The sequence below is a fragment of the Gordionus sp. m RMFG-2023 genome, chromosome 3, assembly GCF_954871325.1.
Source record: "Gordionus sp. m RMFG-2023 chromosome 3, tfGorSpeb1-WG-v2, whole genome shotgun sequence".
In the NCBI taxonomy this organism is placed as follows: domain Eukaryota; kingdom Metazoa; phylum Nematomorpha; class Gordioida; order Chordodea; family Parachordodidae; genus Gordionus; species Gordionus sp. m RMFG-2023.
Window position 1 is genome coordinate 25,467,973 of NC_088777.1, and position 24,390 is coordinate 25,492,362.

Sequence of the window (24,390 nt, forward strand, 5' to 3'; positions counted from 1 at the left end):
ATTCTTACGGTATTTTAAAAAATATAATTTAACAATTATAATTAATATAAAATAATCTATAAATATTTCTTATTGCAAAAGCAATACTTTTATTAAAAATACATAAATATTATGACTAAGAATTCATTATAATTAAGTTTAGCATATAAAAATTTTATGACTAAGAAAATATGATAATCATAGATTTGAATTTATAAAGAGAGGTCTACTTTTCTCTGAGATTTGGCTAATTCATCTAGAATCAAATTTTTATCTAGAATAATCTCCTTATAAATATTTAAAAGGGCTAATCCATTTAAACGGTTTTCACCGGTGCTATTTCTTAAATAGGTTTTTAACCTTTTCAAAGTTGAAAAAGACCTTTCATTGGTGCAGGTACTAATCGGTAAAGTAGCTAAAATAAAAAGTAATGTTTTGATATTTGGCAGGGAATCTAAAGTGCAATTACACATGGAAAGAGCCTGCAAAGCATTTTTAGGTCTCAAAGAATACTCTATTCTGTCGAGATTTTTATACCAAAATTCGACATCACAAAGTAACTTATCATACGATCCTGATAAATCATCAGAATAAAACTCTGAGATTTTCTTAATATCCTCTCGCGTTTCATGTGTAATCAACAATTCAGACTCAAGCAGAAGAAAATAAAAACTTTTTAAAATAAAATTATGACTAATAAATCTTTCTTTTAATTGAAATAAAAATGTGTCAATAAGGGGAATAAAAATATTTATTTTATAAAAATCCTCGATGAGGCATCAATATTTAAGCGATTTGACTGTCTTGAAACTACTCTAGGTTTAAAAATTTCAATCCCAAACAAATTAGCGATCTCCTTTACTATCTTGTAAATATCATGAAATTTTTCATCCACATTTTCTCTGATATTTGTTAATATTTCAACAATATCCTTTCCCCTATTCATAACCTCTCTTAAATCCAAATTAATTTTTTGAAGTATTTTGCTAAAATCATAAGTATAATTAAATAAAAAATATACACATTGAATTGTTATTAAAAATTGTGGCTTCGTAATCGCCTGTAAAAAATTTTCAGCATCTGAGGAATCCTTTTCTTTGTTGGATACGTAGGATTCGAGTGCTGCAAAAATAACTTCATATAATTCTATGAAGAGTCTCACTGATTGTTGTCTTTCGATAAACCTAGTTGGGCAAAATCGTTTTAGTTTTTTTTTGGATTATTTGAATCAATATCATCAAATGTTCGGATAAATAACTGTCTCTTTTTGGGTGGTGTGAAAAAGTCACAAACCGACGATATTGTTTCTAATTGAAAAATATATTAAATTATAAAAAGATATCTATAATACATAATAAAATCTAATAAATTCCAATTAAATTAAACAAATTTTACGTAAACTGTTCCGGATGTCTCGAATTTCACATGCCTCGGATATCATCAAATTTAGGCAATGTGAGCTGCAGTGAACATATAAAGCGGTGCTATAAAGCTCTCTAATTCTTGACTGCACTCCCTTAACATGACCACTCTTTGAGGGAGGTCCATCATATCCCTGGCCTCTCATTAGATTTAAATTTAAATCTAGATCTTGAAGGGATGCTAAAATTTCTTTGGCTATCGTCTCTGATTTAGTGTCATGTAAATCAATAAATTGAACAAAGAGTTCCTTCATTTTATAATGATTCCATATCAATAAACCTTATTGCGATGGATAATTGCTCTATGTTACCAACATCCGATGTCTCATCCGCCAGAACACTAAAAAATGGTGATGCTTTCACTTTTGTAGAAATTTCTTTCAATATAAACTTATTGCATATGGATATAATTTCATTTTGAATGCATGGTTTAAGGTAGGTGGCATTTTTAGCCGAGATTTCAAAAAGCTTTATATAATTATCATTATTGTTGCATAAAAGTTTCAACAATTCCTTAAAATTCCCTTCATTATGAGAAGATGAAAGTGTTAGGGGGCCAGCTGATACTCTATGAGATCTTAATGCTAAGCCCTGCCTCCCTTGACAAATGATTGCATCAATTATTATAATTATTCTGGCTCTGTTGGTTGTAACAATATCAAATTTTTTTTTATTCAATACAAGATATTGATAGATGCCTTTAAAAGCATCAGATATCTCACAAGAATTGAGATATTTATTTTGTTGATGATAATTAAAATTTTCAAGAGCATCTTTCCATCTTGTATATACTTGACTTACCAATATTTTGAGTTTTTGTAACCCGGGTCCAGCATATGGTGAAAAAATGACGCACACTTTACAAAAAGCTCCCTTTTCATTAGCTGAATAAGCAAGCCACTTATATTTGTCAAGCCACGATGTTTGAAATGTTAAATTTCTTTTATCCAAAGACAATGGAAATTTATAGCATTTGTCAGGTGCCCAAATATTTTCCACAGCCAACAATTTTTCATTATCATTTTTAAACTGAAATTTTAAGTATAATGAAATATCTTTTTGAGGACTTGATTTTCTATATTTTTTTTAAAATATATATTTCGATGTGAATTGTAGAGTTCAGACCTGAGCAGCACAACAAGAAAAGAATATAGTTTATTAAAAATATATCTTAAATAAGGATTCAAGTTATCTATTACAAATTTAAAAGACAGGGTAAGACATAGAAGGAAATTATTTGTTTTTATCTAAGATACAAGTTTTCACAATACTGCCCAACTCTGCTTGTGAATGTTGTAATATCTAAAAATTATTTGGGAATTTACAATAATCAAAATGATGAGCTTTTCATGTAAAAAAGGGTTATAACTAAATAAAGCACATTGCAAAATTTTAATAACTCAAATGAAAATATAATTTACAAATAAAAAAATAGAACTCAATTATATTATAAAATACCATACCATCATTTGATGATTTTCCAGCCAAATCAACTGAGAGCTCAGATTCTTTATTAATACATAATTTTTCTAATTATAAAAAATTTAGAGAACTTATAAATGATAATTTAGAATTATACCATTATCATTTGATGATTTTATTTTAGCTAACTCATTTGTTTTCCCTGAGTATGTTGGTTGTATTTCTAATTGCAAGATTTAAATAAAAGATATTATAAAAGTGAATACCATTACCATCGTCATTTGAGGATTTTGTTATTTCTAAATCAAATTACATAAATTTTTTAAATCAATTTAAATATACCTTTATTTAGTAAAAATTTTCTTATATCCATGTGGGAATTAAATAAAAATTTTAAAAACTATCGTAATTTAGTTTAACAATTTAAATTTTATTATTAAATTTAAAATATCTAATTAATAGTGATGTTAAAAGTTACTTTTGAAACATAACTAGTTACAGTTACTAGTTACATTGGCAAAAACATAACTAGTTACAGTTACTAGTTACATTTTTACAAAAGTAACTAGTTATTAGTTAGTTATTTTCAAAAGTAACTAGTTACTTACTTTATACATCATTCATATGCGCATTATTTAATTATTGAATGCATTTATTTAATATAAAAAAAATTAGGATAAACAAAGTATAATCAGTTATTTAAAATAATATACAATTTATTTATATAAAAAAATATCGCAAAATTGAATATTTACATCGAATATAAAAATATATATTTGCATTGAAAAAAAAACATTTATTTTTCATAAAAATTAGAATCTAATAAATGTTTATTTGCTTTTAACAACAAATTAATTTCAAAGTTATTATCTAGGAGACGTGCTCGTTTATCTCCAAAAATGAGCTTACCTAGACTGAACAAGCGCTCTACGGGAGCACTTGATGTTAGAATAACATTATATTTAATAAAGAGTAATTTAACTTTGGAAAATCATTATATAAAGAAAAAGTGTTGTTATTAGATTTAATAAAGTTTTCTATAAGTTCATTATCCAGAATATTTTGGCGCTTTAGGTCAAAAAATCCAACTACATCAGTGATGTTGGTTTTGAGCATGATTCATTCGTCTGGGATTCACTTTGAGGTATTAAGGTATTTATTAAATTTAAAATTTCCTCCTTTTTTGCTTTATTCCTTTCTTGCCTAATCCAAGGCCAGTCAGTTTTAAATAAAGGGTGAAGAATTGCAGAAATGATGTTGTCATTATCATAAAGATTATTAAACCTATAACATGATAATTTTGTTAGACTTGGTTCTTGTAAGTAATGATTAATAATTCAATATTAAATTCTAAAATAATCTGTCTTTGTTTTTCCTTTTACTAAATTTAAAATTTTTTTTATTACGTATGATATGAAGTTCCAATGCTTGTTACTTGACGGAAAAAAATATATTGTGCTACTTGTAAATAAATATAATATTAAAATATATTAAATTACTTGAATTTGCTTATAAAATTATGAAGCCCAGCAGCAATGTAACAATTTAAGAAAAGAAAATCAATTTGAACCGGAAATTATAACAATCAGACATTTTCACAAAATTTTAATTTAAAAAATAAATTTAATTAAAAATTAATTTATCACAACATATTAAAAATAAAATTAATTATTTGAATATATCTTTAAAAGTAACTAGTTACTTTTGGCAGTTACATTTCAAAAATTATAACTAGTTACAGTTACTAATTACAATTTTAAAAATATAACTAGTTACAGTTATTTTTTAGCCAAAATGTAACTAGTTACCTTAACATCACTACTAATTAAACAATAAAAATATATTTACAATATATATTTAATTGTTATTTACTATTTTATTAGTTCATAAAAATATATTTCATTTTAATATCGTATATATTATTTATTTTATTTCTAAACAGTTTTTTAAATAAAATTAAAAATTTAAAACCCATTTTGGTCTGTTTTAATTACGATTTAGAAATAATCTTGGCAGTGGATGCATCTAACAAGGGGGTTGGAGGGGCATTATTGCATTTAGTTGAGGGTATGGAAAGACCAATTTTATTTTTCTCAAGAGTTTTTCGAGACGTGGAAACGAGGTATTCTGTGATTGAAAAGGAGGCCTTGGCTGTTATTTTTGGTTTGACAAAATGTCGTGAATATTTGATTGGTAAAAAATTTGTAATTTTTACCGACCATAAGCTTTTAATCCACTTATTCAAGAAGGATAATAGGGAGTTAATGTTATCTCCCCGTTTGCAAAGTTGATTGTTATTGGTAGGAAGTTTTAAAGTGGAAATTAAATATCGGAGAGGGAAAGAGAATCATTTGCCTGATATTTTGTCTAGATTAGGTTCTGGCTGTGCAGATCCTGAAGTGATAATATAAGTATTGGTAGAGAGGAGGCCTTAGTGCGTACTCTGTCATATATTTTAAAAAGAGGTCCTACCATTTGGGAGGATCTGAAAACAAATACTTTGAACGACAAGGATTTAAGTCGGGTAAAATAGAGTTTAACGGGGGAAAAACAAACATGATTCTTATAAAAAAATACAAAAGGAATTGTCAATTGTTGATGATTGTATTATGAGGGGAAACAGGGCCGTAATTCCTTGTAAATTACGTAGTAAAATTATGAATTTATTGCATGCAGGACATCAAGGTCGAGACAAGATGAAATCTTGAGTTCGGGAATATATATGGTGTCCTGGTATGGGCAATGATATTGAACGGATTACAAGGAAATTCGTTCCTTGTAATACCTGTGCCCCTATGCCCCGTAAAGAGGTAGGTCTAACGTAGAGGTAGGTCTAACGTGGCCACGATCAAAGAAACCAAGGTATTCTTAAAACCAGGTATATCATTAGGTGAAATGTAATATATTTGATATCGATAGAAGGTATTCTTAAACCCAATGATATAAGTAATTGTTAATGATTTGATAATCAAATAAAGAGGGTACTCTTAAACCCATGTATATAATTATTGAAATGGAATAGATTTGATATTGTAAGAAGGGTGTTCTTAAACCCATTTATATAAAATGATGTGATACCTAATATTGTAACGAGGGTGTCCTTAAACCCATATAGATTGGATACCTGATATTTTAACGAGGGTGTCCTTAAACCCTTTTATATAAGTAATAGTTGATGTGTTAATCGAAAGAGAACTTAATGATGTGTTAATCAAAAGAGAACTTAAATTAATTCTTGTAATTTTGACGAATTTCGTTTTGTTAAACTAATTCTTATAATTTCAAAGAATTTCGTTTTGTTAATAATACCACATTTTTTCATATAGCTGTAAAAATTTATGCAAAATTAGACAATAGTCAGACTACATGTGTCAAAAATTTATTTCCAGATCAATGTGGCTTAATTTTTTTATTAAGAAATCATCAAAAAGGATAGCAAAATTTTAATATAAAACATGTTGGTAGAAAAAATTAAATTGTTTGTACCACTGATAATAAAATGACGGTTGATATGGATAAAAAGGAAAGATTTGAAATGGATAAATAATTATAATATGTTATTTATTAAAATTAATGGTCATTGAGAAAAAATTAAATTGTGTATACCACGGATAAAATGACTGTTTATGATATAGATAAAAAAATATTTTTTTTGTTAATACAAAGAGACATTGTTGTTGAACAATGTGTAAAATTTTTAAAAAAATAAAAACTTATATAAAATGGGACATTAATGACTTGTTGTTAATTATGAATTTTTTTGTATGTATCTTATCAGTATTGTTAAGAGAATATTGAAATGTGTTGATAAAAAAAGTTTTATTATTTATATAATTGAACCTGTGTCAGTTATATTTAATTTGTTATTACAAAGTTTTTTTTTTAAATTTATTAATTGTAATAATTGATTTTTTTTAAATTCCTTAAATAATTTAAATTCCTTAAATAATTTAAATTGATATCATTCAACATGATAAAAAAGAAATAATAAAAAATGATAACAGGAAAATTCTGACGTAGATAGTCAGTAGTTTAAAATAAAAATAAAAAAATTTTTTTTTATCAATGAACGTTACCAACTATGGATCCAGCCAACAATTACCTGATGATTATCGTTATTCAATTCAAGCCAACGATTTCCTTATGACTATTGTTATTCAAATCAAGCCAAAGATTACTTGATGACTATCTTTCAGAGTTGTTAAAGGATCTAGATATAAAAATGTGGTATCTGTATCTAGATAGATTTTTGATTAAAATATCGGTATCTAGATATTATTTTAGACGATGTATCTGTATCTAGATCCATTTAAAAAGTATCTTTTAACAACTCTGCTATCTTTATTAAAATCAATCTCAAGATTATATAAATATGGGAGTAAAAATGAGGAATCCAGAATTCGAATATTAAGAAATAAAGAAAATTTATAAATTTTGTTGTAAAATGTGGATATAACAATAATTCTTATAGATATTTGTATATTTAAATTTTTGTAGGGAGTCACTGGCCCATAAAGGGGTGGTATGTCCTAGTGGGTAAGATATTTCTTTGTTTATATGAATATTTTTATATAATATCAATCATTAGTGATTGACATTTCATTTTATTATGATTTATGTAAAATGAAGTTTTTTGATTCATTATTATATTTCTCTTGACTTTTCAAAAAAGATTTTTATTATAGATTATTTTTCAAAGATAATAAAGATTTAAAAATTATTGTGAATTTGTCGAAATTAAGTTTAGCTATTAGTTTAGCAATTATTTGTTTTCCAATTTTTGTTACATCTTTGTAATATTTGTTGTGTCAATATGTTATATATTTTAATAAAAGTTTTTCAGTTATCTTATAATGAAATTAAGAGAAAGTCCAAGCCCAGAAATAAAGTTCCATGCTTATAAATAAGTACAAATTAGAAGTCAGTTTTTCAAAAAAAATCTTATAGAATTTAATTGTTTATCATTTATCTCAAAATTTCTGCAAAACTATCGATTATCTCCCTATTAATTATGCATATTATATCATATTTAGTTACGCCATTTATACTATAGTATATTGTATCGTTAATAAGTGATCATAATAGAAATATGAGCCGGGGAGGGATCTTTGACTTAAAATTTGGATAAAAGATTTGTTCTCATTTCCAAAAGAACAGGAGGTTGCTACTATAACATTAATATTCTCAATTTAAAATGAGTGCCCCCCCCCCAACAGTCATTAATAATATAAGATAAAATTATAATATATATATTATGCAAAGTAAAATATTAATTTTATTATAAAAAAAATTGTCAGGGAGATTTTATTTACAATATATAAATATTCTATTCAATAAAACTGGCATATTCAAGATTTCTGTCCTTTTTCAAACACAAATTTTATTGGATATTTATTTGTATTGAAGAAATCTGGCCGGATTACATATTTAAAAATATAATTTTAGTTTTATTTATTTTAAGAAAATTAAATATGATTTTAAAAAACACCTTTTTTTTCTCAAATTCTTAGTCATTATTTTAAAAAAAGTTTTATAATAACATATTGAATTCATTTTGGGGGAGGAGGCGGAGAAGTGTTGAAGGAAATCTTTTATTAAATAAAAATGATATTTACGAAATTTGCGAGAAATAATTTCAAACAAGATTTATTATAAACTTTAATTTGATTAACATACATTTATAAAAATATTTTAAAACTTTAATTAGATATAATAAAATAAAAATTTTAAATGAGCTTTTCAAAATGTAACTAGTAATTAAAGTCCTCAAAAAAGGTATCTAGTTGATTGAAAACAATAAATCTAATGATATAATATCAATTTATAATATAAAAGGCTATTTTTTTGACAAATAATTTTATATATAACTTGCATAATTCAAGTATCATATTTATTATTAAATGTTGAGCATTTCCACTTTTAATTAGACTCTTTAAATAGGATTTTTTCGTTTTTTGACTATTTCTGCTAATTCCTGTGATGGTAAAATGTAAAAAATATATTAAAATTAATAAACTTTGTAACGCATCATGCACTCAAGTTTAGTTTTTGATTTAACGATTTCGGCTATTTTTTGCCATCTATCATGATCTTTAAAGGATATTGTTTTTATACCTTTCTCTAGCAGTTTTTGTTCATCGCATGTCCATTTAATAGGGATTGAGTCAATTTTAATATTTTGATTTTGTTCTTTTAGAGTATTATTGGATTTTGAGGAATAGTCATCAAAAACCTTAAATATATTTATATTTAAATATTTATCAATAGGCGTATCGTTAGCTAGGTGGTGAGGCTCCTTCCCCTTCTAAAAAATAATCCGATTTTTAAAAATTAGCACCAATTTTGTAAAGGCATTATTACAATTAATTAGATTTTTTATCGGGTCGAGATGATTATGGATGATTCTATACAAATTCGATTATTTTAATAAAATTTTGCAAACTGAGAGAACACCATTAGAAAGCACTGAATTCAAAATCTTAGCCTCTTATTACTAATAGTTCCTGAGATATTAATAGTCAAAATGGCCAAAAATAACTCTTTCGAAAAATAAAAAATTTATATTATTTTGTAACTATATTAAAAGCCTTATAGTGAATATTAAAGATTTTTATAAAATTATAATGGAGCGGTTTTTATTAACGTTATAAATTTTAAACCTGAAAGTTTCAGGTGTTTGGCTTTCCAAATTTATTTAAATTTAATATTTTTTTATTCACTTACATTATATCCACTTGCAAGAAATTTTTAACTTGGACAGCCATGGATGTATTAGTTATTACGATAAAAAAAATAATTAAATATTTTTTTCAAAAATAAATGGAGCTCTATATAAAATAACGCATTTTTGTTAAAATTTTATTTTTTTAAAGATATTTTTCCATTTTCAAACATAAATAATAAGATTTTCGAGTAAAAATATTATAAAAATCTTATTTAAGTCGCCGATGAGAGACTTACTTATTATTATTATAGATAACTTGTAAAAATTTATTGTTTTTGTAATAAAGGATTAAATTTACTAAAAAGATGTTTTGAGTAATTATAAAAATAATTTTTATATTTAAATAAATTGGGGCCGGGCCGGGTCGGTAAATTTTTTAAAAAAAATTTCGGGTTCGGGCCGGCAAAACTTTTTTAAAAAAAATTTCAGGCCGGGCCGGGCTTGAAAAATTAGGCCCGATGCAGATCACTAATTAATATATCAAAGATTTCTTTTTAGAAATACCAAACTTTCCAATTTACCAGAGGTCAGCCTGCGGTGATGGTAACTGTCAATATCACCAGCTTCACTAAAAACAGATTCTGAAGAGATTATCACACTTTTATAAACAGAATGTGCAAAAAAATAATAATATGGCAGAATGTTTATTAATTAATTTTTATTATTTAAAAAATGTACATATAAATAAATTTTGATTTTATTTATAAAAAAAAATTATTTTAGATATAACTTATTTTTTAAATTTTATGATGTTAAAGACGCTATTTTATATCGGATCGGATAGGAAAATTTTATAATATTGGCCGATAATCGATATTTTAAAATGGGTGAAATATTAGCCCGATCCGAATCGGTACATCCATATTAATTATATTTTTTCATAAAATTATTGATGTATAAATATAAATGCTCAAATCCTTTTTAAAGAATCTAAGCACTTTAATTATAAAATGAATCTGCCAAAAGTTATGACATGGGTGACTCAATTTCCAAATATTAAGGCGGGAAACACTATATTTCTGATCAATGACGTAAGCGTTTAACAGTAAAAAATCTAAAAATAACAGCGAATATGAAATAAATAATATCACCACATCATCTACAATAATAGATACAAAATCAATAATACTTTAAATGAAATTGGAATATCTACTATTAATAAAAAAATACTTATTGAAAAAGAGATAGCGAAAATATCAAGTTATTTTAGAAATAAAAATTAGCAATCGAGATAAATTTTTCTTATTGTAGAAGAGAAAGACTAAATTAGTAAATCTCAATACCTGTGATATAAAAATTCATTAGTGTTTCCAATCAGTTTAACAAAGCTCAATACTTAAATTCCAATTAGCAGATGTTTGTTGTGGAGAATATAGTAAATCCATGTGAGGATCTGTTAATCGATGAAATTAGAGGATAATTGACATGTATGTAAGAAAACGATAGGTGGTTAGGATTTGTGCAAAAGGTAGATGCAAATAGAAATAAATTTTCTCCACTCTAAAGGACGAGCACATTCTTTTGTTTATCAATACCAGATCTCCTTTTAATATAAAAATATTATATTTTAACAGTGAGCCCATCAAAGACGACTGGGCGTACTTATTAATTGTAAAATGAAATTATCAAGGCGTCAAAAATATAGAAGCGCCATCTATTTTTGAAAAAATATTCTTTTTAAAAAATCGTATTAATAAAAAATCCAAGGCTGTCCTAAGTTTCAATTTTTTGCATATAATAATATAGGTGGATAATAAAATTAAATTTAAAGAAATTTGAAAAGAGAAACGCCAAGAACTTTCAGGCTCAAAATTTATAACTTAAATAAAAACCGCAAGATTATTATTTTATAAAAATCCTTAATATTTAATAAAAGACCTTTAATATAATTACAAAATGATATAAAATTCATAATTCTTATTTTTAGCATCATTATTTTTCAACTTATCTTAATTATTAAAAATAATATTTTTCAAAAAAAGGTCATTATTGTGACTTTTGACCATAGATATCTCAGAAACAATTAGTAATAGGAGGCTAAAGTTTTGGATTCGATACTTTCTAATGATGTTCATGAAATTGCCCTTATTCCTCTTTTTTTTAAAATATTGGCCGCTAATATCAAATTTATATTTTGATGCTATAACATGGCATCTTAATTTAAAAATATTATAGCATTGATATTTAATTTTTAATACTTAAGAATATATACAAGATTTCTAATTTTTATAAATTTTTTATTAAGGAATAAATTTCTCATAAATTATGGAACGAATGTGAAAAGATCAAAAAATTTTAAAAGAGAGATCAATAAAGCGCTTACAATACCAGAAAAATTTAATCCCATTTCTTATGATAAAATTAAAGCTAAATTTTATTAAATTCAACCGAATCGTAAATATTAAACAAAACATTTCACTCGATTATTAATATGAATTTAAAATATGAAAAACAAATGGATATATAGCATGAATCTATGACAATCAATAGTGAATGATTAGTGCTATGCACAAGCTGTTCAAAGTCCGAAACGAAGCTCGAGTTCGAACAATAAAGACTTTTTCTCGAAAGCACGAAAATTAAATGTTAAATATCTTCAATAATCATTATGCTTCGTCGAAATGTCAATCAATTACATATCATTTTTGATCATTTCACTTATTCATTTACGCGATTTCCATTTACCAAATTAACAATTACCTGTGATTGTGATTTATATTGTGACTAGCTAAATTCTATTACTTACATCATATTCTATCATAAAATCTGTATTAATATTTTATATTTAGCCAACATAAAATCTAAAATATTAATTTGTTAACAGTTATGAAATATTTTCATTTTGATCTATTCAATTAAATATCCTCAGATTTATATATTTATAAAAATGGGGGTTAAATATACTTATTAAAGGAGGCAATATGAATAAATACAAAATATTTTAATTTTTTCTTATAGGTATTATAATATTTAAACTCAAATGCAAATTTTTTTAAATCGAGTTCGGGTCGAACGGGGACAAAAAATTTTTTTTAAATTCGAACACGGGCTTCAAAAAGCTGGGCTTCAGACTAATAACCGGCCCAACTGGATAATGCATTGCTGAAGTTATCCATGGAAAAATATACACTTTTGCTTTATACAAGTATATTTACCTGTTAAATATATTCTAGAAATTATTTTATAAATTTGATTCAAATCCGTTTAAAGTCAAATATTTAAAATATATTTTGATAATATTTTACACGTAATTATAGATATAAAACAAAAATGAACATTTTTCAATTCATATTACTAAAAATTTATGTCATTCGATTATCAGTAAGCGGTCGGTTTTGAGTTCGGCAATCGGTCAAATCACAATTTTTAAATTATCTTATGGAATAATGCTTAACACGTAAATATACGCATATAATACAAAAATGAAAATTTCCATGGATAACGCTAGCAATGCAGTATATAGTAATTTGGTAGGGAGCTGGTTATGGGTCAAATCACGGTATTTTTGAAATATTTTTGAGATAATTATTTACACGTATATTGAGATATTAAACAAAAATGAACATTTTTCAATTGATATTACTAGAAAATTTGCTCAATCGAATATTTAATAAGCGGTCAGTTTTGAATTCGGCATTAGGTCAAATTCACAATATTTTTAAAGTATTTTTGAGACATAACATGTAGATATACGCATATAAAAAAAATAAATATTTTTACATGAATAATGCCAGCAATGCAAGATTTCGGTTATCGGTCAAATCACAATATTTTTAAAATATTTTTTAGGATAATTTTTAATATGCAATTAGAGCTGCCTACAACAAAAATAAACGTTTCAATAAATATCACCAGATGCAGCATTTGGCATCGGCCGGTTTCGAATCGGCAATCGGTTAAATCTCGTGCTGTGAAGTAACGTCAAAAAAAACGTCGTTACTAACGACTTACTTTTTTAACGACGTTACTTTTTTGAGTAACGGTAATGCAAAACGTTACTTTACTCGTTACTTTATATTTTTTCAAAAAATATCAATAAAAAGAAAAACATATTTTATTGTATTATAAAATTACTTTTATTTATTTTTTATTTTTTATGTCTTAATATTAATAATTTAAGCCGAGTTTTAATTCATATCAACCACTTCCAACATATTTTTTTTAAATTCTCGTTGTTAAATTATCTGTCGAAATTAATATTCAAAAGTAAATATAATTGTAATAGAAACAATTAGCCTCAAAGGCAATTAAATATATGATGAATTTTAAATATATATATTATTAATTGTGTACGTCGATTAAATGTTTGTTTTGTAAAAGATATATATACAGCGGTACAAAATATAAAAGAGTTAAAATTATAATAAAATTTGGTATCACTATAATGGCGCAGTCGTTTCAAATGGAGAAATATAATATAAAGGAGTGCAATATGGAAGTTTATTTATCAAAGATGGAATTCATATTTAAAATCGCAAAAATAGAAGACAAAAAATCATTTTTATTAGCGAATATTGGATTATAGGTTTATTCTAAATTATTTAATTTGTGTTTGCCAAAGACATTAGAGGAAATATCATATGACATAATTAAACTTTTAAAAAATTATTATATGAAGTGAAGAAGACGAATTTCATGTTAGAAAGATATTTTTTTTTTAAAATGGAACAAGAAAAAGATGAAACTATCGTAGAGTATATTAATAAATTAAAGATAAAGGCGAAGACGTGTGAATTTAAAGATATGTATAATACAGTATTGCGGGACAAATTAGTGTCAGGAATTAATAATGGAAAAATATTAATGAAATTAATTAACACGCAGGACTTGACATGGGAAAGTGCAATACAAATCGCGACCGCAATGGAGACTACAGAAATAATGTCGTATGAAAAATTATCTGCAGGGAAGGAGATAAATAAAATCTCAAAAACAGTAACAAGGGAGCAGTATGACAAGTACAAACCAGTATCAAAAATTATTTGCTATTGTTGTGGATTAGGAGATCACATAAAACCTAAGTGCCCTAATTTGAATGCCATCTGCCATAATTGTGGGATAAAAGGACATTTACAAAAGGTATGCAGAAGGAATCGTGGGAAGAAAGAATATATTCGAACGATAGATGTTCCAGAAAATGAGCGAGAAATTTTTGAGGATTGGGAATTTCCAGAGGAGTCTCGAGAAAAATTTGAGGTGAAATTATTGATAGATAAAATTTATATTAAATTTTTAATTGACACAGGATCGGCAGTCTCCATTTTGAATAAAGAAGACGTTTATCGTTTAAAAATACCAGTAACAAAAACGGATATTATTTTAAAATCTTATAATAATGTAATGATCAATATTAAAGGTAAATGTATATTACCCGTTAATTAAATAAAGTTATAAATCATGAATTTATTATTGTAAACAATGGGATAAATTTGATAGGTAGAAACCTAATAAACAAATTAAAATTAATAAAAATAAATCAATGTAATATAGTTAATGAGGTTTGGGAGGATAATATTGTACATAAATTTTCCTTATTATTTACTAAAAAATTAGGTTTACGAAGAGGGTTTAGTTTAAGGCCAGTTTAGCGGTAAAATCCAACCCTCAGTTTCAATGTATGAAAAGTAGACCGATACCATTTGCGTGGAAGGCAAAACTCGAAACGGAATTACAACGACTGGAATCCATGGGAGTTTTAGAAAGACTAAAATACTCGAATATCGCTTCTCCGATTGTGCCTGTATTGAAGAAAGATGGATCTTTACGAATTTGCGGTGATTTCAGACAAACGGTTAATACAAATATTTTGATAGATAAATATCCTTTACCCAGAATTAATGAATTATTAGCCACACTAGGTAATGGGTGTAAATATACAGTATTAGATTTATCCGAAGCGTATTTTCAAATAGAGCTAGATGAGGAGGCAAAAAAGCTGTTAGTAATCAACACGCCTAGTGTATTGTATCGTTTCACACGACTTCCGTTTGGGGTAGCCTCAGCGCCAGCGATTTTTCAACAAGCAATGGATTCATTATTAAAGGGATTACCTGGAGTAGCGGTATATTTGGACGATATAATAATTACGGGGGAATCAATTGAGAGTCATAAGAAAAATTTGATAAATGTATTAAAGACGTTAGAAATAAACGGTATGAAATTAAATCTAAAAAAATGTGATTTTTTTAAAGAAAAGATTGAATTCTTAGGTCATACCGTTAGCGAAGAGGGAATTACGACAACAAATAAGAATGTCAATGCAATTTTAGACGCACCGTTACCTAAAAACGTTAAACAATTACATGCTTTTATCGGTTTAATAAATTATTATCAAAAATTTATAAACAATTTTTCGACTATTGCCGCTCCATTATATAGGCTTTTAAGGAAAGATGTGCCATGGAAATGGACAAATAATGAAACAATTGTAATAAATAAATTTAAGAAATTAATATCAGAAGCACCAATTTTAACACATTATAATCCGGAAAAACCGATAATTCTAGCTGCTGATGCGTCTCAACATGGAATAGGATCAGTTATATCTCATATCATTAACAACGAGGAAAAACTGATTGGATACGCGTCTCGAACATTAAATGCTGCCGAACGAAATTACAGTCAGATAGAGCGTGAGGCTTTAGCAATTATATTTGGATTAATTAAATTTAAACAATATTTAATTGGCAGACATTTCATTATCATTACTGACCATAAACCCCTAATATCGTTACTTAATCCACATAAAAGAATAACAGATATGTCATCAAGATTAGTAAGATGGTCATTACTACTAGCAAATTATGATTATGAATTGCAACTTCGAGGGACAAAAAAAAATAGTAATGCGGATATGCTTTCCCGGTTTCCAATTGACGGTAAACCATCTGCTTGGGAAGAGTTAGATATTAATTTAATAGTATCGGATGCTCCACAATTTATTTCAGAGTTAGATATAAAAGCACACACAAGAAATGACCCGGTATTATCAAAGGTTTCACGTTACCTTACAACTGGATGGCCAAAGATAATAGAGGAAAATCTAAAACCGTTTTTTCAGCGCCGAAATGAACTCACGATGGAGGCAGGGTGTATATTATGGGGATTAAGAACCATAATTCCAAAAAAAAATTACAAGTAAATATTTTGTCTTTTTACATATGGGGCATCAGGGTTATACTGAAACAAAATTATTGGCACAAGAGAACGTTTGGTGGCCGAATATTAACGAAGATATCGAATTACACGGTAAGAATTGTGAATTATGTCAAACAAATAATCCTGGCAATAAAACTATCATAGGGAAATGGCCCTCCGCAAAAAAACCATGGGGAAGAATCAGAGTTGTTAAAGTAGCGCGCTATCTTTTTTGGTAGCTATAGCTAATAGCCGCTACTTTTTTTTAAATTATTTAATTTTTTAGCGCGCTACTTTTTTTAAAAGTAGCTAAGTAGCGCGCTACTTAGCTACTTTTAAAAAATATAATGAATGTATGTATAAACATGAAAATTTAAATATAATATCATAATTAATTATAATTTTTATAATTTATTATTTAATTTTGAAATTTAAATTTTCAATTTTTAATTTATATTTTCAATCTGTGTTAATAATCTAAAATGGCATCGCCCATGGATAACCAAATCCTTGAAAATGATTCAGACATGGAAGATTCAATGGAAGAAAATGTACTTAATAGCTCTAATAACGATTTCCCATTCCCTAGATTTGAAAAATTTTTTAAAATAAATATTAAAACAAAAACTGGATTCAAATTCCTGTGCTTAAAATGTAAAAAAAAATATCATCAAATCAATCGAGTAGCTATAACCTGAAGAAACACCTAAAGGTAAATTGTTATTTTTACATTATAATATTATTTATTTTATTAGACTTGCTATAAGGAAATAGAGAAACATATAAAAAATTTTGGTATAGGAGAATCTTCATTCAAAAAGACAAATACTATCCAAACCAAATTAACTGATAATAAACATGCCAATATTTCACAAAAATTGGCTGATAAAGTAATTGTTGATTTTATTATTGACACAGTTCATGTCCTTGGTTGCGATAGGCTAATGGCGAAGCTGAATAATCTTACTCCAACAAACATAGATTGCCGAGTATCTACCACGAAGACATCCTCAAATAATTTTTTTGAAATTAAAGATGATTTAATAGAAAATCCAATTGATCTTTTTTTTCAATCAAAAAATATTGGAATGAATATTTTTGATAATTTTTCATATATTAAAAATTTATAGATAAAATTAAATACCCCCTTGCCCTCAAGTGCTAGTGTCGAGAGATTATTTAGTAAAGCAAAGCTTATACTTTCTGATCGTCGCTCTAGACTTGGGGATGATAATATTGAAATGATATTAAAATGCAACAAATTAAAATAAATATTTATTTATATTGCTTATTTTTTTATAATCTAAACTAACTATATTTTTATATTTATAAATGTTGATTTTTAAATATTATTTATTATACATTTACATTATAAGCAAAAAAAAAAATATAAAAAAATTTGTTTCATTTTTTTCTAAATTTTTTTTTATAAAAGTAGCTAATAGCGCGCTATTTTTTTTGACAAATAGCGAAAGCCGTAACGCGCTACTTTTTTTGACAAATAGCTATATCGGTAGCGCGCTACTTTTAAAAATAGCGTTTAACAACTCTGGGAAGAATTCATTTAGATTTTGCCGGACCAATTAACGGAGATATATATCTAGTTATTATAGATAGTTTTAGTAAATGGCATGAAATACAAAAAATGACGACGAATAATTTTACTGAAGTAAGAAAATTGTTGTTAAGACTTTTTGCTATTTTCGGTTACCCCAATACGATTGTTACGGATAATGGCCCCCCATTTCAAAGTATAGAATTTAGTTTATTTTGCAAACAATTATCAATTAAAAATGTATATAGTGTCCCATACCACCCTAGAACCAACGGAGAAGCGGAGCGGTTAGTACAAACTTTTATAAATTTTTTAAAAAAACATAATGATTATAATAAAATACAAGATTTTTTGTTTAATTATCGAAATACGCCACAAATAACCATAAAACAATCACCAAGTTCAATTATGCTTAAATTTCAACCCATAGGACCTTTACAATTAATAAAACCAATTTATCCTCATCCATATTTACCTCAGTTACCAGGTTTTTTTAATATAAATGAAAAAATATATGCAAAAGATTTTAAAAAAGATAATTGGATACCAGGTATCATCGTTAAAAGAACAGGACCAATGACGTTTTTAGTTGGAACTAAATTAGGGGTATAGAGAAGACATATTAATCAGTTAAAACATAGGTTCGACAACTCTGATTTAAAAAATAGAGAGGAGGGAAGAGAAGAAGAAACGATGCAAACTACACCACAAATGAATGAAAATGATCATATACAAAATTCGATAGCAAAAGACATTGAGCCTATACAAAACTCAATGACCAAAGACATTGATTCTATACACAAATTGGTGACCAAAGACATTGACCCAATACAAGACTCAATAAACAAAGACACCATCATAAATGATAAGATGAAAATCGACAGTAATGAGCAAACGGTGGTAGAGAACGAAAATACAAGCAGCCGTTATCCAAAACGGATAAGAAAACAATTTATACCGTTTCAAATCGAGAGCCCAAAAAAGGAGAGAATAGATGTAATAGAAACAATTAGCCTCAAAGGCAATTAAATATATGATGAATTTTAAATATATATATTATTATTTGTGTACGACGATTAATTGTTTGTTTTGTAAAAGATATATATATACTGCGGTACAAAATATAAAGAGTTAAAATTATAATAAAATTTGGTATCACTATAATAATATTATCAATTAATTTATTTTAAAAGAATATTATGTCCATAGTACTTACTTCTTCAGATGAAGAAGATTTAACCCTTCCCTGGCCCCAATTTGAATACTATTTTAAACCAATTAAGAAAATTAATGGTACCAAGTTTACACTTTGTAAATGTAAATTATGTCCCAACGCAAATATTTTAACGTCAATGTCAAGTAACTCAAACTTAAAAAAACAGTAAAGAATGAATTAATATATAATTATTTTAAACATATAAAAAACTTAATCATGAAATGATTTTTAAAAAATTTATTTAAATTTCATTATAGATTTTATTATTAAAATACTATATATACAGCATCTTATTATTTAATCATGTATTTATTTTAATGATAGTACACAATAAAATAAATTTGAAATGTATAAATTTTATACAGATTATTATATTAAAAATTTAATATACATAAATATTTTTTAAAAAATAAGATTACAATAAAATTTAAGTATTCTTGTTACTCATAATGGTATTTAAAAAAATATATATAATTTAACAATTATATTTATAACTAATACAAATGAGTATATTATCAAAATATAAATAACTTTTATTGCAAATGCAATACCTTTATAAAAAACATATAAATATTATAACTAAGAGTTTATTATAATTAAGTTTTGCATATAAAAATTTTAACACTAAAAGAACATATTATAATCATATTTTAATTTTATTATTTGGATTTAAAAAGTGAGAACTCTGAGATAGATTTGGTTATTTAACCCTTTTAAAGTTGAAAATGACCTTTCTTTAGTGCACGTATTAATATGTAAGGTAATAAAATAAAATAAACAGTCTAAAGTGTAATTCACATAAAAAAGGTCTGCAAATCATTTTATGGTCTCAAAGAGTGCTCTATTCTGTCAAGATTTTTATATCAAAATTTGAAATTTTGTTTTAGAGAACTGAACCTAGATATTTTTCCTGATTCCTTTTTATATGATAATTCTGATCTGATAAAGATAAGAAATTGAAAAATTATCTTTGGCAATTATAATTTCAATTTTAATGTTTTCCAATAAGCTTAGTGAGGGATTAAAAATGGGATCTATTGTGTATCCCAAAAATTGTCTGTACAACTGTGGATTCTTAGTCAGCTTATCATTGGTATATAAAAATATATATTCTATAGATTGATAATATTGTCTTTTTAAAAAGTTCTTATTTCAGGATGACGGTACACTGGTTACACCCAGGCACTCTTGAGAGGGTTTCAGTCTGCTTAGCTTGTAGAAGGCTAAACCAAAAATATACATATGATTATCTAGCAAAAATAATCTTTGAAATTTTTACCATATATAAGATACAAAATAAAGTGACCAAATGCATTACCAATAATGCTAGAAATTATTTAAAAGCCTTCAAGTAAAAAAAATTATATAATATATTTATTAAAAATTTATTAGAGTATATGAACAAGGAGAGGAATCGGAGGATGATGAAATAGTTCCTCTGCCATTATTTGTATTTGAAGATCAAAATATTAATGATAGTATTGTATACTTACCTGAGCATCATTCCTGTTCAGCACACACTTTAAATCTTATTGCAAGTATTGACACTGAAAAGGCACTCAATTATATCCATTATAAAACCATTTCAAAAATTACATTTTCTAAATGTAAGCTTTTGTGGAATAAACATGGGCAATCTTCTAACTGTGCAGCCATTTTTAAGGAAAATATGAAAAGATATTTGATTAAACCTGTTAAAACAAGATGGAATTATTTCTATAACTCTGTAAAATTAATAAATAGTCTTAAGATGATTTACCAAAAATTTGATGAATCTTGCAACAAATCTGGATTACGGAGATTTTCAGATAACGACAAGTCGTTCATAGATGAATATTGTATGGTTAGTGTTAATTAAAATATGATATGTATATATATGATTTTATAGGTTATGGAACCGATAGCTACGGCTCTTTCAATTTTAGAGAGCGAAGAAAATATGCATTTGGGATATCTCACTCCCACTATAACCATTATAATATCAAAACTTAAAAAATTGTCTTTAAATAATTTTAATTTTTGTAAGCCGCTTATTGATTCAATCCTGGAAGCCATAGATAAAAAGTATACAGTTCAAATATTGCGTATAATTTATATTTGACTATCAAATTTCAATAGATTCAAACACATCTATGATGATGAATATATACTATCGGCAATAATTCACCCACTATTTAAATTGGATTGGCCCTGGATAAAATTAGAGGTCAATAAAGGAAGAATGCTAGAACTTATTTCCAGTTTGAGAAAAGATATTGATAAAGAAAGAACAGGCTTGATTCCTTTATACAACACACACTAGAATATTTATAGATAATGATAAAAAATTTTTTGATGAGGAAATGAATGAAGATCTCTGTGAAGATGATTTTTCAAGCTTTTTTCAAAATAAAGATATTTCCTTAAATATTTTTAATAAATTCCCCGAATTGAAATTTTTTTTTATTAAATATAACACCACTCTCCCATCCTTTGGGCCAATTGAACGTGTGATTAGCACGGCGAAAGCTGTGTTGAGTACTAAGCGCTCATGTTTATCTGATCAAAATTTTGAAAATCAATTGTTGTTAAAAATAAATAAAAAATTGTTTACATAAAGATGTTATCTTATAATATATTATTTTTGTATAATTTTATTCATATTATAATTATATATGAAAATTTTATTATAAAAAGATCTTATCATATATGTTCTTTTTGTATAGTTTTATTTTATTATATATTGTCGGAAAAAAAAATATTCTTTTGCATTATATATAACATTTAATTTTTTTAAGTAACGAGTAGCCCGTTACTTTTTTGAAAAGTCGGTAACGCGCGTTCCTTTTGTAAAATGGTAACGCTTTCCATTTTTCAGATGTAACTAGTAACGGTAACGCGTTTATTTTTTGTAGTAACGTTGCATTAGTTAAATCACAATATTTAGGATAATGTTTTACACGTAAATATAAGCATCTAAAAAACAAAAATGAAGAGATTCGATCAATAACGCCAGCAATATGTACCTTACAAGTTTGCTGTAATTTTTCAATTCTAAATCTACTCATAAATTAAATGTCAAAGAAACATTTTTTTTAATTTTTAGGTTTTCCACATGTATCTACACCCAAATACAAAAAAGTATAACCAATAATCATTCGGGTTTCTTAAAATGATATTTTCATATTTATGTATTTAACACTTTACTAACTTTTATAATTGAAAAATATTAGTTAATTTATAATTCTAATTTTATGTAATAAAAAATTGATTTAAATATACTTAAAAGTTTCGAAAATTATTTTAAAAATAAAATTATATATATTAAAATTTTGATTAATTAGTAGTGCTGTAAACGTTATTACAAAAAAGAAACGCGTTACCGTTACTCGTTACCTTTTCAAAAAAGGAACGCGCGTTACCAACTTTTCAAAAAAATAACGGGCTACTCGTTACTTAAAAAAATTAAATATATACAAAAATAATATTTATTTATATAATAAAATACAACTATACAAAATGAATATATAATATCGTCTTATAAAAAAAATATTAATATATTTAATTATAATATAAATAAAACTATACAAAAAGAATATATAAGATCGTTTTATAAAAAAAAATATTAATATATTTAATTATAATATAAATAAAATTAAACAAAAATAATATATTATAAGATAACATCTTTATGTAACAATTTTATTTATTTTTAGCAACAATTAATTTCAAAATTTTGATCAGACAAACAAGAGCACTTAGTGCTCAACACAACTGGTTAAATAATGGGATGTTATATAGTATTTTTAATAATAAATAAAATTCTCTGTAAAATTTTGTTATTGGATAAATCCTGGCTACGCCACTATATCATATATATATGGTGAATTCCATATCAAATCGACAAAAAAAAGTCAATTTTCAACCCGAACCCCTTCAATTTTTCTTAAATTTTGTATACTGATAGTATATACTATAACTAAGAAAAAAATGAAATTTTACCTTCCAAAACGTTTAACCGCTAAGATATGGCCGTTTAAAGCACCGAAAAATGGTACATTTTGACAAAATGCACCTCATTTTCAAATATCCAGAGAAATAATTATGTCAGAATATTTATCGATGAGAGCGGGTTTTCAATATCAATGAGGCGGTTATATGGATATTCATAAATAAATAAAGGCTATTAAAAACAGGGATGTGAACCCGGACCCTGAACCCTCGTATTTTGGCTGAACCCGGACCCTTTTAAAAAGTGTAGGGTCCAAGGGTTCAGGGTGTTAAAAATTTTTAACTTAAAATTTTTTTTTTTAATTAATGTAAAAATATAATTTTTAAAAAATAATATAAAATTTTTATAATTTTATTAATTTTTAAAAAAATAATATAAAATTTTTATAATTTTATTAATTTTTAAAAAATAATATAAAATTTTTATAATTTTATTAATTTTTAAAAAATAATGCAAAATTTTTATAATTTTTTTCGTGGAATCTCCGTAAAAAATAGTCACTTTAAAACTATAATTGATAAAGCAAGGGATGTTGTAAAATATTTAAGAACTCCCACAATTGTTAGAATATTAAAATCCATGAAAAGGTAAATGGCAATTTTAGATTGCACAACACGTTGGTCCTCTATGTGTATGATGCTAGAGCGATTATTAAGTTTGTAAGATTTCTGTAATGATTTTATCATAGGAGCATGTGAAATCATTTTTTCAGAAGATGATTGGAATCAAGTAAAAGAGCTTACTAGTGTGCTGGTTCCTTTAAAAATAACAACATTAAGAGTGCAAGCTGAACAATTATGTTTATCGGATTTTTATGGCATATGGTTAAGATGTCGATTAGAGTTAGGGAGATTAACAAGTTCTTTTTCAAATGAAGTAGTAAAAAATACGAAAATAAGAGAGCAACAAAATTTACAAAATAGTGTTGTATATGCTTCGATATAT

The 24,390-nt window shown here is 25.9% G+C and overlaps 1 protein-coding gene across 9 annotated transcripts in view; it reads right to left on the reverse strand.

Annotated features, from left to right (window-relative positions):
* Nucleotides 1-8,163: 8,163 nt before the first annotated feature.
* Nucleotides 8,164-24,390, reverse strand: part of LOC135925795 (dnaJ homolog subfamily C member 2-like) — a 32,368-nt gene continuing 16,141 nt past the window's right edge. For 6 of the 9 annotated variants that reach the window (XM_065461280.1, XM_065461282.1, XM_065461281.1 and 3 more), the window contains 2 exons: nucleotides 8,839-9,054; nucleotides 8,451-8,796 (listed from right to left, as the gene is read on the reverse strand). In XM_065461280.1, coding sequence (XP_065317352.1) covers nucleotides 8,755-8,796; nucleotides 8,839-9,054 — 258 coding nt within the window. In that variant the 3' untranslated portion in view covers nucleotides 8,451-8,754. Of the gene's footprint in view, nucleotides 8,233-8,342; nucleotides 8,411-8,450; nucleotides 8,797-8,838; nucleotides 9,055-24,390 lie in introns of those variants that run through there. The other 3 variants (XR_010571730.1, XR_010571729.1, XM_065461286.1) reach the window with 3 other exon arrangements.